At 47.7% G+C, this 16903-nt stretch overlaps 2 protein-coding genes across 7 annotated transcripts in view; both read left to right on the top strand.

The window, feature by feature from the left end:
* On the top strand, positions 1-3529 carry LOC125746064 (uncharacterized). Of its 5 annotated transcripts, none has more exons than XM_049019651.1 (2): positions 1-934; positions 1085-3529. In XM_049019651.1, exons 1-2 carry the CDS (start codon positions 331-333, stop codon positions 3526-3528), a joined length of 3048 nt encoding a protein of 1015 aa, XP_048875608.1. In that variant the 5' UTR covers positions 1-330; the 3' UTR covers position 3529. The 5 variants fall into 5 exon arrangements, with proteins under 5 accessions (XP_048875608.1, XP_048875606.1, XP_048875607.1 ...); XM_049019649.1 differs by having other exon boundaries at positions 1-240; positions 325-3529; XM_049019650.1 differs by having other exon boundaries at positions 1-197; positions 325-3529.
* Positions 3529-16903, top strand: part of LOC125746065 (coronin-1C-A) — a 25156-nt gene continuing 11781 nt past the window's right edge. Inside the window, exon 1 of one of the 2 annotated variants that reach the window (XM_049019654.1) lies at positions 3529-5123. In XM_049019654.1, the coding sequence (XP_048875611.1) occupies positions 3536-5123 (1588 nt within the window). In that variant the 5' untranslated portion in view covers positions 3529-3535. Of the gene's footprint in view, positions 5124-7870; positions 8028-16903 lie in introns of those variants that run through there. The other variant, XM_049019655.1, reaches the window with a different exon arrangement.

Here is a 16903-nt window from a genome sequence, read left to right on the forward strand (position 1 = left end):
GGCATGGACGCAGCTAGAGTGAGAGAGAACTTTACCATCCGAAAACTCTGCTAACGGCATTTTAACTTGGCAAAAAAAAAAACCCAGGTGTAATACATAGGGAAAGTATATATAATTATTCCATTTCCAATTAAGGTCAAAAGGCATGAGAGGCAAAAAGAGAAGTGCTTGAAAAAGAGAGAAAGAGAGAGAGAGAGGTGCGGACACAGGCTTCTGTGCCGGATAAGGACAGCTGGACTGGTAGTCAGCTTCACATCATCACTGGGAAGTGGCAAGTGCTTTACTGCGGAGGTTAACTGCGAATTATCTTCTGTCGTCCTACAGACAAGAATGGGGCAGACACAGGACAAGGACTCGGGGCGAGATTTAAAGGAGGACGAGGGCAACGTCGGGGATGAGATGGAGCAGAAGCCCCAAGGAGGCGAGACGGCAGCAGCCGGCGCGAGCTGGGATGAAGGGGAGCTCGGAGATGTAAGTGTAGGCAGCCTGGCCGGAGACGGGAGAGGCGGAGCTCCTAGGAGAGACACCAGCCAATGCCTGGGGTGGGACACGCATGGTGCTACCCCCAAGGGTGGTAAAGCCACAGCAGACAGAGAGAACAGCCCAGACTCTGAAGCAGAACGTCACTCTGACAGTGAAGAACACTGGGAAGATTTTATCAAAGACGATTTTGTTATCCTGGGAGGGGGAGAGACTAAACCCCCACCCAACATTAAGGGCAAGAAGCGAGGGAGCAGAGAGGAAGGAATGAACTCTGAGAATGCGGAGAATGAAGGTGGCGGCTGGGTGACTGATCCCGAAATGGAGAAGGACCGAGACCCTTGGACGCTAGGAGAGGGTCCAGGCGGGGCTGCCTGCTCTGCTCTCTCTCCAGCAGGCCATTCGTGGAGGGAGGAAAATGCCCTTAACGGCGATAAAGCTAGAGCCAATCGAGGTATACCGGTATGTCCTTCCAAAGATAACCCAGAGCCCATGCATCACCCACTAAGGCAATCAAGATCACAAGGTGGTGCCCAGGGAGGGGAGGAAGGCCACATGGGGGACCATAAACTTTGTGCTGATAAATATCCTCCTTTGCCTGCAGAAAGCCAAGGGTCTGGAATGACAGCTTGGTCAGAAGAAACAGATAAACAAGCAGAGAACACCAAGTCAACACCAGACCACATCAAAACAGATACATCTGATCATCATTCCCCCAGGGTGGACCCTTATATACGGGGCGACTTCTTTGAGGAGCAACCTCCTCTTCAGATGAAGCCAGCTCACGCAACCACAAATCCCTCAGACCTTAAGGTCAGCCATGAAAAAGAGAAGCACATCTGTGACCAAAGGGATGGAGAACATAGTGATATTGCTGGTGTTTTACCCGTCATCCCTGATCCTAAGATAGTTGAGATAACAAAGACATTTTACATATTTTCCCCTGAAGTCAAGCACAAGGACTGTCCATCAAAGAGCAACATCAAAGGTGCAACTCCGAAACTAGAACTTAGGGAAAGAGATGTTGATGAGCAAGGTGAGGAGAAGCTAACTGCAGCCAAATGGTCAATGATGGATGCAGAAAGAGCAAACCAGTCTGAAGAAACCAATCTGTCACTGAGAGAAGATAATGGTGTGGACACCCTGAACTTATCTTCTGCAGGTGGATCAAACCACAAACTCGGTGCTTCAACAAAACAGAGAGGCAACAAATCAGAGGAGACTGGGGATTTACTGATGGTGGACAAAAAGTGTCCGGCTGCTACCAGTGATTTACAAGTCCGAGAGAAAGGAAAGCAAAGCAAGAAAAAAAACCCAATGTCACTAGACACAATAAAGTCAAGAGTTAAACAGGAAGGAACTTTGCTTGAAGAAATTCCCATTAAACACACTTCACTGGGAGGTATCCCAGTTCCTTCAGACACCAAGAGGACCCCAGCTGTCCTCTTAGGTCCCAGTGTGCCATTACATGATCACCCTCATCTACAGAGAGTGGAGATGGAGCACAGGGCTAGATCCAGAGCTGCTGGTGAAAACGCAAAGGGCTCAAGTCAGCTTTCTCAGAACCGTGCCTCTCCAAACAGTGCCCTTCAAAAACGAGCAATGTCATCAACCTCTAAGCCCTGGCCGATGCAGAAAGAAGATGCACCATCCCAGATGACATCAAATGTCAAAATCTGCAGGGAAGAAGAGAAACTGGAACAGTGTCAGCGAGGAGAAGAGAAAATCGGGGATGACGACACTGTCTCCATCGCTCTTCAGCCACAAACTAACACTGAGGCTAAGAAGGGGACTGTAAGATCACCAGAAGCATGCAGCTTAGGCACTGCTGGCGGATGTTCAGTTGTGGCCCTTGATGAATTACAAGCTACTAGGAAGCCTGCTGCTATGACTGAGGAAAGGCCAGGATCCAAAGGCAAACAGGGCCAGGCAAAACATCTTCCTCATAAGGACGTGCAGAAGGACCATCAAACGAAAATGACAAACAAAGCAGAGAGCACCAGGCTCAGCAGGACAGCACAGGGCAGCGAGGCGAATGAGGCTGAGGTTCCAGGGAAAGCGTCAGCCCCCTCCGCAACAAAGTCACGGAAGCCGGCATCATTGGGTTCTCCAGCTTCTACAGCTGAGGAGTGTGAGGTTAAAAACGTGGCTCAAGGTTCCACGTGGCAAGAAGAACATCATCATCTCAGTGATCTGCTCCCTCCGCTCCCAGGGGTACCAAGTTTCCCAAAAGCTCGTGAACTGGAGGCTTTAGCGAATACAGATGACACCTATGCAAAACGTCCTGCTGAGGATGCTGAAGAAACAGATGTTGCTTCAGCTGTACCAGGACTCAAAACAATTACAGCTCCTTCAGCAACGGGGATCATGTCTGGGAACTTAAAGAAACAGCCCGAGGGAGGTGACACAGTGTCTGAAATCCATCTTGCTAGAAAAAAACGTTCTCCTACAGCAGTAACAGAACCCGCAACATGCCAGCTTACTTCTCTGTCTGGCCTCGAAAAAGACTCAGCACTGAGAGGGGCATTATGTGGCGATGAAAAGTCTGGTATTCCTCTTGTCTCTCAACCACCAAAGATGGAAACCGTCTCGCAAATAGAACCAAATCAATCTTGTGTAGGCTCCTCCCACCTGCCAGAAAACAAGATGGACTCACCTGTTGCTTCCCTTAAAGAGCTGGCAGAGCCATGGTCTAATGCCAATGCAGTCGAGCCCATGACTGCTGTTTTAGGATGTGACCCATGTTCCGACGAGGAGACAGCGAATCGCAAAGAGACAGAAAGGGAAGAGGCGGAGCACACATCAACACCAGTCGTAGAAGACGTAAGGGTCAGCCAATCAAACGAGAGCGGTGCTATGTTAAGTGCTAATTCCATGGCTTTATCACTATCCGCGACAGCAGCATCCAGGCCTCTGTCAGCAGGTCCTCCAGCACCACAAAGTCATGGGAACAAACGGAAAACTGCACAGGTGACGACGAGAAAAGATCCCGCTTATAACGCTGCTGTCGCCACCCCCCACATCAAAGCTTTTCCTAGAGGGGAATGAAACAAGGATGGCAGATATTGAGCTCAACTCAGAGGTTATTTGGGAAAAAGTCTCAATGGAAGAAGGAGATAAAGCAAGCTCTGTCTCAAACCTACCAGAAAGTGAAGATGCAAATTCGGCAGTACCGACCACCTCAGGGAACGGGCCTGCAAGACCGTCAGATGGGGGCAACCCCAATTCTGAAAGTCATGCTGACATAAAGACTGAAGTTACAAAGGCCACAGCCGACGGTCTTCTCTCTCGTACCACCGTCCATAAGGGTGATATGCAAAGAGGACAGACAGGACCATCACAAGGGGATGAAGTGCACAAAGATGGCATCCCTGGGTCTGAAATTCACTCTGGAGCGGAAACAGACACGGCTGGGGCATTCCCCTCGGGTGTCCCGTTTGACCGAGTCTCACTGAAGAAGAGGGCCAAGGCGAAAGGGCCTCCACCACCTGTTCCAAAAAAGCCGAAAATGCCTCACGGGCATATGCAAGCCTTGGAGGCTCAGAGGATTCGGAGGCATGACCTGCATTCCGACAGCGAGAGGGATGCCGAGAGGACCATGACGCCCTATGAGATAGAATCGCCAGAAGAACTGATGGAAGTAAACCAGCTAAGACGGCGTGATCTGGTGTTAGTGGGCAGCGCCTTTACAATCCCTTCAGACCACTTTAACCCTGATGTAGAAGATCCTGCATCATCCCAGCCTGATTTTAAGGAGTATGAGAATATAAAGGATGGTCCAGGGGTGACATGGGAGAACGAGCCAGACCATCTCGCTTTTGCCGCCTGCTTGCCGGAGTCTATCGGGGTGAGGAGATCACGCAACAGGACGAGGGCAGATGTCGCGGGAGCAGATTACTGCAGGGGGACTACTCATATGGACTTAGTCTCCATTCTGTCTGAAGGTGAGCTAGCAAATGTTGCTCATTTTGGGCCGGAAACATACTCAGAAAAAAGACAAAGAACACAATATGATGACAGTCACAGTGATTTTGGGGGCCACAACAATGTGGAGGGAAGAGGACTAAGAACAGCTTTTGATAGAGGCAATCAGATGATGGGATATCAGCAGGAAACAGACATTCCCCCCGATGTAGATTTAATGGGGTATGACATCGCCTTCTTGGGGGATTTGCATTACTTGCCAGAAAGGAGGGTGAAGGGCCCCCCTCCGCCTGTCCCCAAAAAGCCCAAATTACGTCTACCTCTATCTGAAGTTGACCGCTACCTAGCCTTGCTTTTGGCTGACTCAGAGGCAGACCCACAGTCTATGAACCTGTACAGCCCGGAGCCTGATCTCAAGCTACAGGACACAGGGACTGAGATGGAGCAGGTTTCCAGGCCCGACTCGAGGAGCACAAGCCCTGCTCGGGCTGAGGCCAAGCCCAGCCTTGCTGTCCCCAAAGCCCGCGTCCCGCACGGTCCCAGGGACGTTCCTGGGCTCCTCAAGGAGACAATTCAGATACAAGAAAAGAGTAAGAGCTGGATGAGGCTTGAAGAGGCAAGGAAGGGCGAGCAGACTGTGAAGGTGGCACAGATGAAGAGTGCCTTTGACCCCCCAAAGAAGTCGGCAGTACCTGAGACGGCTTCTGCACCAAAAAAGGGTAAGATATACTGTCTGACTCCAGCAAACGGGTGTCACTAGGGCTACTTCACGGGGCTTTACCCCCCTCTCAAATAAATTAATACTAATTAGTTTATATTATGTGTTCTCATTCATTTATATTAAAATCAGAACCCGCAGCAAAAGACACTATTTTCAGAAATCTCTAGTGACACTCCTGCTTGTGATACGAGAGAACAATAAAAGTTAGTGAGGACGCACCTCGGGGTTAGAATTATAGATACAGTGAGATAACATGGCCAATGAAAGTGGGCAAGCATTTGAGAACGACTAACTGGCTGTGCATTTATTGTCATTTAGAAACGTCCCATGAAAGATGTGCTGAGATCTGTAAATAATGTAATGTAATGTGTTGAGTTTGTGTTTATACCAAAAGCAGACATTCATACAAAATACAGACACCCCACAGTGGTGCTGAACACAGTTCCCAGGAATGATACAATCTTCCTTAAGAACAGGCATGTTATTCTTGTAGAAATTGTAATATAACTCCACCTTGTGGTAGAACACTAAACAAGTGGATACAGACAGTTCTTTATATGTTACATTATCTTTATCATGAGTGACTGGAAAAACATTGAAATCCTCACTCTGAAACGTTTACTGTGTTTGTGATGTGGGTCAGTCAGGCCCTGATTTAAGACAACCAGCCAATTGACAAGTGGTTTAAATGTGGTACATTTAAATTTAAGTGTACATGGAAAGCCTGGGGCGGCATGGTGGTGCAGTGGTTAGCACTGCTGCCTCACATCTCCGGGATCAGGGTTTGAATTCCTGCCATGGCTCCATGTGTGTGGAGTTTGCATGTTCTCCCCATGTCGTCGTGGGCTTTCCTCCATGTGTTCTGGTCCCCCCACAGCCCAAAAACATGCTGAGGCTGACTGGAGTTTCCAAATTGCCCATAGATGTGTGTGTGTGTGTGTGTCCTGCAATGGGTTGGTGCCCCATCGTGGGTTGTTTCCTGCTTGGACCAATAGACTCCAGACCCCCACAACCAGAGGTGGATAGTTCAGGTACAGAGAATAAAAGTAATCTTAGCCTGGACTAAGTAATCTTAGCCTGGACTTTTACTCTCTAGACCTAAACTTTCCACTTCCACCCACGATCCTGAATAGGGCAGGCAGTTACAAAAAACAGGTGGATGGATGGGTGATAATCCTACACAGTATGTGTTACAGAGCCTTCTTTCTCTCATCACTACTTATTAAACCCGTTATTACTGCAGTGTATCTTGGTGGATTTTGACAGACCCTATGCTGGTGCAGTGAGTACTGGGTTCCTCCTGGTGCATGACAATGCCTGGCCTCCTGTGGCGAGAGTATAGAGGCAATTCCCGGAGGATGAAGGAATTGATACCATTGACTGGCCCCCCACACTCACCTGACCTAAATCTAATAGAACACCTCTGGGACATTATGTTTCGGTCCATCTGACGCCGCCAGGTTGCAGCTCAGACTGTCCAGAAGCTCAGTGATGCCCTGGTCCAGATCTGGGAGGAGATCCCCCAGGACGCCATCCGTCTTCTCATTAGGAGCATGCCTCGACATTGCCAGACATGCATATAACCACGTGGGGGCCAAACGAACTACTGAGTACGATTGTGAGTTGCTGCAATGAAATTTCGCCAAAATGGACTAGCCTGCCGCATTATTTTTTCACTATCAATTAAGCCTACTGTAGGTTGATCATTTTCATTTCCATCAACCGATGTGGCATCCTTTCATTCCTAACACATTACCCAGTCCATATCAGTATAGATATCCAGCATGATTTTTTTTCCCATTGAGATCTGATGTGTTTTAAACGTGTTCCTTTCATTTTTTTTTAGTAGTGTATATTAATCTTTTATAGTTATGCTTAAGAAAAAAACCTACTAGGATTTTTTTGGATAACATAGACTGTAGTGTTTCCAAAACCAATTCTTTCTGGGAAAATGAGTGAGGTGTACACAAAAAATTAAGGTAAGTCTGTGCTTTTCTGCATAAAATCATGTCAATCGATAGTAGATACAGAGAAAGGAAAAAATAAAGAAATGTAAACTCAAACTGACGCTAATCTATGAAACCAATAGAGGGCACTATTTTAATTGTTCTACGTTTGTCGCTGAAAAATCAGGTTGCCATCATTTAGGAAAGTTATCTAAAAAGGAGAATGGTCTTCCCATGCGCGTGTGCGTAGTAACGCAGCCACCATGCTTTGAAAAAATATCATTGAGGACATGCGTTGTAACTTTATGGGGAAAACAATTAGGTGCATCTAACTTGTCGTATCGTTTTGAGATTATAAAGAAAAAATGCAGTTATCAGTGGGCATTTTAAGGCCAATATTTAAACGCCAGATTATTAACAGAAAATGCAAGCTGCAGACCATTCAGGTTCTGCATTTTCGAATATGTAAACTATTTTGTGATAAGCGCTATGCACGTGCATTCCTAAAAATGACCAGGCCAATAGTTTTCAGTGGTGGCTGTCATAATTGATATAATTTTGTTCAATTTTGACTTTTTTGGTCAAAATTAGTTGTTAATCACTTATAAATCGGCGTCGTCCACTTCCTCCATACAACTGGCCAGCCCAGTCACACCCGCATTCCATATTTTCCACAGAGACAGTAGGACTCACTGTACGCGACCGTGATTGGAGGACGTGACCGCCATTCCAAATATTCCAAACGTGTTTGGCTGAAATTTGGAAAGGGAGGGGATAAGATAGGGCGTTGCTTCCGGTTTATTGGTGCCAGGGAGTTGGAGAAAAGAACAGGCGAACTATCAGCGGTTTGCAGCAGGGAGGAAACAATTGGATATATTCTGTGTTGGCAAGAGCATTTACATGTTTTAAATCGTCAATTGGCTGGTTTTTAGGGATTGTTTACATATATCAAAGAGGTAAGGAGTTCATAATAACTCGAGCCGTGTGCTGAATGTCTCAGATTGCGTTCAAACGATTTGAATGGGTTGTAGGAAATTATGCATGCTCTGTTGGTATTTGTCGGTTTCACATGATTGGGTCCATTTGACTAGCTATGCTAACAAGACCGGTGCAGCTCTGCTTACCTGTGTGGGGAGACACGAGTAGTCTGCCGGTGGGTGCTGTTAATTATGTGATCTTATAATAATATGGTAGAACCATATATATTTTAATGCAAAGCGTATGCCTGTGTTTGTTTCATTTTTTAAATTATTTTGAATTTTTGAGTAGCGGGGAGATATTGTTTTTAATTTTGACTGTCGGAGGTGAAATTTGCAAACAGTGGTGTGCTTGCTCTGTCTAGCTGCTCCGCCCGGCTGGATGTGGAAATAGGTTTCCTGGTTCACTCCGGCAAATGGCTCCTGCTGGCTGAATCACAGATCTGCGGGTTATATCGCCGCTGACGCCACCTACTTATGCTTCCCTAAACCGAAATATATGTTTGCAAAAATTATTTGTCGTTGAGGCCACTTTATCCGACCAAAACCAGGGCGATTTACGGATTGTGTGATATCCCTGTTATTAGAAGAGCGAGGGGGGGAAAATGGAAATTAGAAATTGGGAGGCATACCATCCATGATCCATTGGGTAGAAACCGCGATTACGTAATGCAGCCTGCAGAGATGGTAGTCGAACGCAATAGGATCAATCAGGCGCCGTCTGTCCGTATGTCCGCGGCCAACCTGCCGCCCCATCCCCCTTCCCATTCACGTTTTGCGTTTTTGACATCTGGCGCTGGCCAGGGGTTGCTGACCTCGCACAGATCCGTCTCTCCTGGTCCACCTCGGGACCAACGGATCTCCGAGGCGATTCCAACCATTGACCACATGTTTGAGGCGAAAGGCTGTGATCATAAGTCACAGCATGATGTCACTGTCTCTGCCGGCGATGCAGAGGGGTCATCTGCCGCCGGGAAAATTAGTGCCCCTCTTGATTTATTATTATTATTATTATTTTGCATGGATGCGTGCAGTCGCGTTAAGCTTTAAAAGGTCGATCATTGTATCTAGTCCAGAATCACACCGGATTATAAAATAATTTAATTCTTGTTGTTATAATAAAAATATTATGCAATAATAACTGATAAATGCATAGTGCTATTTATTTTGAATAATTTCATATTTCTTTGCCATTTCAACGCGTTTATCACATGTTATCTGATTTTGGACTAAACGCCATTTCTAATTTTGCACGTTTTCTGCGAGTCCAGTTATGATCAAGGTAAAACGGATGTAAAGAGATCTCAGGCAGAGGTAATACCTTCTTTTAGCTGTTTTGGAGGCTCAGTAATCGAGGGGGGTTGTAGACTACAGGCAGTGCCTAGTCTTCTGCTCACAGCTGCTTGCTGAATACTAAACTGCATTGCTTTAGGGAGTCTGGCAGAGGGCACTGGATGATCAGTTTCATTAAAAAAAAATGAAACGGTATGGGATCATTTTATTGATTTAATTGCATCTCCTGTTAGGAAATCGGTAATTTTAATCTGTAACTGGCAATGACATCCGTGTCTTTGAGAGTTGGTCAAGTTTGAAATATTCCCGGCAGTAGGCCGAGTTGTTTTTTTTTTAATTGATGTAAGGAGGCAGCTAAAGTAATTTGTGTTGACTACCTGTTTGAGGATGGAAATCGGACCTGTTTTGGGACCTGTGGCTCTTCGCCTGCTGTGTGTAATCCAGTTCCATCCCAGATGTCTCCTGTGTGGCAGCTGGGACACGTGGGTGATGGAGTCCGTTCGGCTTTGGCTGCCAGACAGCCTGATCACGCAGCCACAGGGCGGCCCTGCCCGGCCCACGTGCCCCTACCCGCCGCTGGGGGAGGCTGCGTAAAGAAGTAGGTCAGGATGTTGAGTGAAATTGGGCAAGAGATGCAGTGAGTGCCTGGCAGGGTGCCCTAATGCATCCAGGGTGCGAATGGGTCCTGGTCAGAGCACCCCCCCCCCCCAAACACACAATGAAAATGACAAAGAAACACTATTCCAGTGAGAGCGTTTGAATTTGGTCAGTCCACACTGTGAGCGCTGTCACTTCATGTGCTGTCCTGTGTGGCTGGTAATCTGTGGATTAATCATCTTTTGAAATTCACAGTTGTGTTAAATGGGCTGTTATGGCTGCGACTTTCTGGTGACCATCACCTTGCCATACGAGCCGTAGCTCTCAGTCCCTTGTGTCCATTTACCAAAGGTTTTGTGATGTCAGCATTGATGTGACCGTTTAATGTCTCGATGAGAGAAATGGCCTGGTGGCTGGGCCAGTTTTTGGTGATAGGGGAATATTGCCGGACAATATATTTGGTGGTTGGTGGCGAAATTAGTGTTTGGGAAGATTGTATTGTGGTACAGGGGTGCATAGTTCATGTCCAGAAAGTAAAAATCCAGACCAAGATTTTGTTTAGTCACAGCCACAGAGTAGCTGGTTGGTTGAAACAAAATCTTAGTCTAGATTTTTACTTTCTGGACCTGAATGATCCACCTTCGTTCTGGTATTAGACTCCTTTACTTCTGGGTATCGGGCTTGGGTCTGCCAGCAGTCCTGCACAGCATTCTGTATTGAGGGTTGCTGGGATATGGAGTTCCCTCATAATCATGGTGAAGTTTTTTTTATTTTTTTATTTCGGAATGCACTTGTTCCTTTTGCTGGCATTGAGTCGGTGAATTAAATCGTATTTAGTGTCTGCAATTGAATATCAGAGGCTTATAAGAAGGTATTTGTAATAATGTGCAGCCAGTCAACAGGATAAGGTGGCGGTCTAGTATGAATAGGGTTACCGTGAACTTTGGAATTCTAATTTCATGTTGTGCCAAGAATCCGAAGTCAGAGGGTCAGAATGATTCTAGATTGCTGTCCTGCGAACGTTGTAGAAACGCTTGTTAAATGAATATGTCTGGTGATTCCTATTAAGGCGCCATAGTACTTGAAGTGTTTCTGATGTTGTATTTTTTCTGTAATTACAACTGCGGTGATTAATTTGTTTTGGCAGTTTGTGAATAACAGCACGTCTGAGCTCAAATGCCGTGATCTTAATGGCTGGTGAAGACAGAACCTTATTTACCTCCTGCCAAAAAGTCGGACCTCAGATTCTGGTGGCGTTGCGTGTCAGTCTCTCCTGGTCTGTCGTGAATCCCTCCCACGAGCCTCCCTTGTGTAAAGCTGGTTGGGTTGAGGGCAATAGCAGAGCACAGTGAATCGGTGTGACGTTTCCACCTTCGCCGTCTCGCCCCGGTCTGCCCTTGTCAGATCTGGAAGCCGGCTTGCCTGATTGGATTAGCCAGAGCAGTGCTGGGGGGTGGTGGTGAATATAATTCAATTTTTATTCCTTTTTTGCTGTTGAAATGGGGGGTGTCTTACTGTGAGACCCAGATGGGCATTTTGCGGGAGAGGGCTCATTGGGGGTGGGGGTGGGGTGCAGGTGCACAGATTCTCATGTTTTCTTTTTCTTGCTTGTGTTTGAAAATCTCATGGTAATTTTTGATTGGAGGGGGGCATATTTTGTATAAGTAACTGCCCACCTGATCTTTGTTGGTTTACCTGGGAGGTGCTGCTGTAGAATGAATCATCACGGTTTAAAAAAAAAAAAACAGAAAAATCTGAGTGCTGGAATGATCATTGGTCAGTTGGTGCTTTTAGTCAAGGCTCCGTCTCCAGTGTCCCTCCCTGCCCTTCTACCCTGGCAGGAAGGAGGTTTGGCGCTAGATTCCACCTTCATGTTCTTTCAGGCTCTCAGGTTCTGGGACCCGCAGATGTCATCGGAGCTGTGCACTATTTGGTAGTTTCCGCTCGGTTGGACTGCATATTCGCTCTGAGCTGGGGCACTCGGTGGGGTGTAACGGGTCTGTTAGGGTGCCATTTGGCTAAAACGCCAGCCTGGTATGATCAGTTGCGAAAAGGTACTTTGTGGCAGACTGGCTGCCAAAACGCCCTCGGGGACCACAGACATGCTTTCTGTTTTGAACTGGCCGATTTTGTGCTGCTCTTGTAATGTGTCTGCCATCTATCTATTCATCTTCACGTGGTTTATTCTGGACGAGGCTACTTTGAGCCTGGAGTCGACCCCAGACAGCAAAGGCACACGGCAGGGGTTACGCTCGGAAGGGGTGCCAGTCTAAGGTGTGGTACATGCACACACTGTGGCCAGTTTGGGGATTCCAGTAAACCTAGCTTCTCACCATTAGCCTGCGGTAGGAAACTGGTGTAGCTGGAGGATGCTAACGCCACCCTGGGAGAGCATGCATAATGGGAAAGGCGGTAGGAGCCACAGGTGGCCCGATCCATTGGACTCTGGTTAAATACGCCTAAAGGGGAGGGTGGCAGGGTGTGTCACCTGTCGTTAGCACTGTGGGGAGGCCTCTGGCCATTGCTTGCCAGAGTGGTTCTCAGAGCTGCTGCATATTAGGAATGACAGCCAGACAGTCATTGCAGAAACTGGCAGCGGCCCTGGGGCACGAGGCCATTTGAAATTTATTTTTACAGCATATTCCTGATCGCCAAACGCATAGACGTGGGTGGCTCTATTAACATCATTCCAGTCTCTGTTGTCATGGTAATTGGCCACCTGAATTTCACCATTTACGGAGTTGAAAGTGCCTCTGCTCCAAGACCAAAGGTGATTCGGGATGTTTTTGGGGAGTGGGAGGCTCTAGACTGGTGTTCTTTTGGGTTTAAGTCGGAACAGATCTGTTCAGCTGATTGGCGCATGTGCCTCTTTGTTGCCCTGGGTCTAGCGACTTTGTCTATGCTGCTTCTAGAGGCTAGTGGGGATTTTACTTTCACAAAAATGTTCAGAGGGCAGAAAGAAAAATGATTGGTTCAGAGAGAGAGCCAATCCAATTGCAGAGGAGGCAGGACCCACCAATCGGGTGTCTTGGTCCTGCATCTTCTATTTTTTTTTTTTTGACCCACCACTTCTACAATCTGACTGGTTCAGAGAGAGAACTAATTATTTTCCTTCCTGCCCTCTTGTGTAAGAACCCCCCCCCCCCCCCCCCCACTAATTTTCGGGAATTAACCCATTCAGTTTGGTGATTCCAGTGCTCCTATCCCTCTCCAGGTGGGTTGGGGAAAATGGAGCAACTACTGAGCTTCCTCAATTTTACTCCCCCGAGATTTGCATTTCTTTTGTGGGGAGGTGGAGGCGGGTGCAGCTAAGCCCCCACCCCCAAGAGCATGTCCGTCATCTCGGATTTCATTGTGCCGGTAGCCGCGGCGCCGTGTCTGGGACTGTAATGGCAGTAATCTCCTTATGAGATCAGGTGACCTCTCCGTCCAATGGGCTTCCAGAGTGACATCGATTGCGGTTGCCAGCCACTGGTGGTGATTCTGGGTTGCCGGCTGTTGGGAAATTCCCTCTTCATGTAGGTCTGAAAATAAAGGGGCACTAAGGGCTCAAATGCAACATGACAATAGCTGTTTTCTCAGCTACAGTGCACCCCCTTTTCAAACGGAGGTGTTCCGGGCTCTGAATAATAAGGACAGCTGGCACAGTTGCGGAACACGATTCCCTGTCAGCTTGCTGTGGTGCGCAGTTTCGGTGTCTCAGCCCTTGCTCATCACGCCCTTTTCTCTAATCGTCCTCTGAAAGAATGGTTTTTGCAGGAAGTCTGTCCGTTTTGTGTAGAATGGTGACGGGGGGAGGGGAGGAAGTGGTGTGGTTCTCTCCCCGTCACGGACGTGTCCCTGCGCCCTCTGCTCTGCCTCTCGCTCTACACGGAGAATCCTTCACCTTTCAGAATCGTCCGCAGGTGGTTGCCCGCCCACCTCGCCATCCTGTAGGAAAATGCACCGTGAATCTGTGCGGTGATGCCAGCCTTGTGCAGCGGACACTGAGAAGGAGTAACTGTATTATCTCGAATTCCAGCTCCTCGCCGTCGATATGGGATTGTATAATTCAGACTCGTGTCGGCTAGTGTCATTCGGGCATGAAATCCCTCCACTCGGTCCCCGTACTTCACCATACAGTATTAATTTGACTAAATATAAAAATTTGCCCGGTCGTGTTTCTGTGTACAAATCCTCAGCAGTGCGTAAAATCCCCGAACAGCTGTTTCTGCTCTAAGTTCAGTTTTGTCGCCGTTTTTATTTTACGTCTAAATGTTTGACGTAAATACTTGCAGAAGCTGGTAGCCGTACTGGCAGTGGTTTTTTAAAAAGCCCACCGTTGACGGGCGGTTAGAGATGGAGCCGTTGTGCTCATCCTGCCTGAAACGGTCCTGTGATCATTCTCATTTTTAAAAAATTTTAGGCATAAAGGGCAGAACTGCTGCAATTTTTCGGCTTGGCTCCTCCCCGTGTGAGTGGTTGCTGAGCAACACAGTGCTGTTGGTAAACGCAGCTCTAGGCAGGCAGTGTCTGCGATCGGGAAGACGGCGCAGACCTGCGCGTGTGAGGATGGGCCTCCTGGGGTTGTCTGCCCAGCCTCTAGAATCTGGAGGGTTAGATATGCATATTGACTGGATTACCCTCAATATTCCCTGGATCTGCGCACTGCCTGTTCGTATAACATACAGCTCTGGGTTTCCATGTAATGATGTCTTGGACGATTTCATCACCTCATCTGCAACACCTGTCATAAAGTGCCCTCTGACAATGGTATCGGAGCAGTAGCCATGCATTTCTTTTTTAATTGGGAGTTTTACTGTCAAAGTCCGGGCTGCTGCTGTTTCAAGATGGCCGCCTTTGACGCAAGGTGCAACGTCTTGGGTCTCGCAGGCTGAGAAGTACAGTAATGGTGCTGAAGCTGTGTAGACTTTTGGCTCGGACCTTAATCTGCCTTCCTTTGCATGGTTGCTGCTGAGGACCGTGTGCTTCTGGGACAGCGATCGCTGGGTCCTTGTGCCTGCCCGTGTTTCTTGCCGTCTCCTGTTTCACAGATGGACGGCAGACGCGTGTTGAGGACAGTAATGGCCGGGTAGCTGGATACGGCGAATTGGAATTTATTTTGGTAATTGAGATGTAGTGACAATGCCCTAAGGGTGCAGTACCTGTGTAAATGTGTCACATCTACTTGTCCAAAGAGGTTCGGCTGGCCTATTTTAGGAGGGGATCTGCACACCGGGCCCCGCTGTGCCTTGCGTGCCTCAGCTCATGTCGATACCGTCGTACTCCCCTGGCATAAGTCGCAAGTCCGGAAGCTCCTGTGCTGTTGAGTACGAGGTCAAACACGAGCACTTGTTTGTTAGTCGAGGGCGTGTGCCATGGAGATTAACAAGGTAATGGTGAAGATTAGTGGCTGGATGACATATTGTTCAGTAAGGACGCTTGGTAGCTCTCGGGTTCTGACTCCAACTCGCTCTGTTAAGGTGGACGATCCTCATGAAGTATCTGGCTGGAGAGGACTGCAGCCAGGCCACGTCTGCTGGGTTCTTGGCTGTTTGTTTATAATTAGGGTTAAATGGAACCTGGAGTAGTCGCCAGCCTTATGGCTACTGGATAAGTGACAGGGGGGTGGATACATGGATAGACGGCGGGATGGATAAATGGATGGATGGATTGATTGCAGCAAATTGAAATTCAGCATGGAGCTTAAATGCAGACAGGATGCTAGTCCTTGGCACAGGTGTGCATGATGCTGATGCAGATAGAGAATAACAACCTGCTGTCAGAATTGAAGGCTTTTCCCTCCATGTGAACCCGTGCCCATCCGGCGCGGTGGGCTGCAGATGCTGAACTGCTTTTTTTTTCCCCTTTGGGGGAGGGGGACTCTCAGTTCGCATGTGTAGATGAGTCATGGACTGCGAGAGCGCGGGCAGCGTAGCGGTAGCACGCTTAGAATGAATCGGGGTCCCTGTGTTTGTGAATTGCATGCAATGCAAACATGAAAGATTCTTAAATTCACTGAAAGGTCAAAGCATTAAAACTGAAGATTAGTGACGTTGTTTTAAATTTCACTAAATTGCTAAAGAATCTGAGTACGTTTACACTGCACCCAGGACAGAATGATGCGAAAGAACAGAATGTTCTGGCATAGCTTCTCTTCATTAGCTATCTACTGTTTGTTAGTAATTTATTACATTATTGCTGTTTACACTGTGGGGATGGGATTACCGTGGCAGATCATGCCAAAAAGATTTGGCCTAAGCGAAACTTTTCCTTTAGATAAGTAGGACACTTTTTGGTCTGTCTGAAGCAGATACTCGGTACACTGGAAGCCCCTGTTGTTTCTAATGGCATAGTGAGGGCTTTCCAGCTTCGGCAGTCTCACATCGCCTTATGGTTAAAGAGCCGGTCTCTGTGGATCAGCTCCCTCTCCCGGCTTCTGAGACTGACCTCGTGACCCTCCTAAGGGGGCGGCAGGCTTCTAGCAGGGCGGAGCGTTGCGTTTCTGATGGACCTGATAGGTCCCTCACATGGCTGATGGGTCAGGAGTTTGCCGAGGGTTAATGTGATAACCTGTAATATGACTGAAAGATTTTTAGTTTGGTTGTAGTTTGGGGAGGGAGTCAATTTTCAGTTGTCTTCCATTCATTGGATGGTCGAGAGGATACCTGTATTTTTGTGATAGGGTGATCCAGGGCTCTGCCAGAAGTTTTTCTCCCATTGGCTGTAAGATGTATGTGCTGTGGATGGTGGCATGTTCGGCTTGTTTTGTCAGGGGCACCGGCATTGACATTGCTGAGGCCTGTGGCCTTTGGGTGGTGCCCAGTCTCTCTCTCTCTCTCTCTCTCTCTGTTTTACTCGCACTGTCCATGCCTTGTGTAAATAGGGATTTTTAAGTCCGTCTGTGTTAGTCTAAAGTGAGTACTCCTGTGAGCCGCGTGGCTAACAACGAGTACGCATGATGGAGAGCCCCAAAGGAGACGTGC

This window comes from Brienomyrus brachyistius, chromosome 7, assembly GCF_023856365.1.
Source record: "Brienomyrus brachyistius isolate T26 chromosome 7, BBRACH_0.4, whole genome shotgun sequence".
NCBI classification, from domain to species: domain Eukaryota; kingdom Metazoa; phylum Chordata; class Actinopteri; order Osteoglossiformes; family Mormyridae; genus Brienomyrus; species Brienomyrus brachyistius.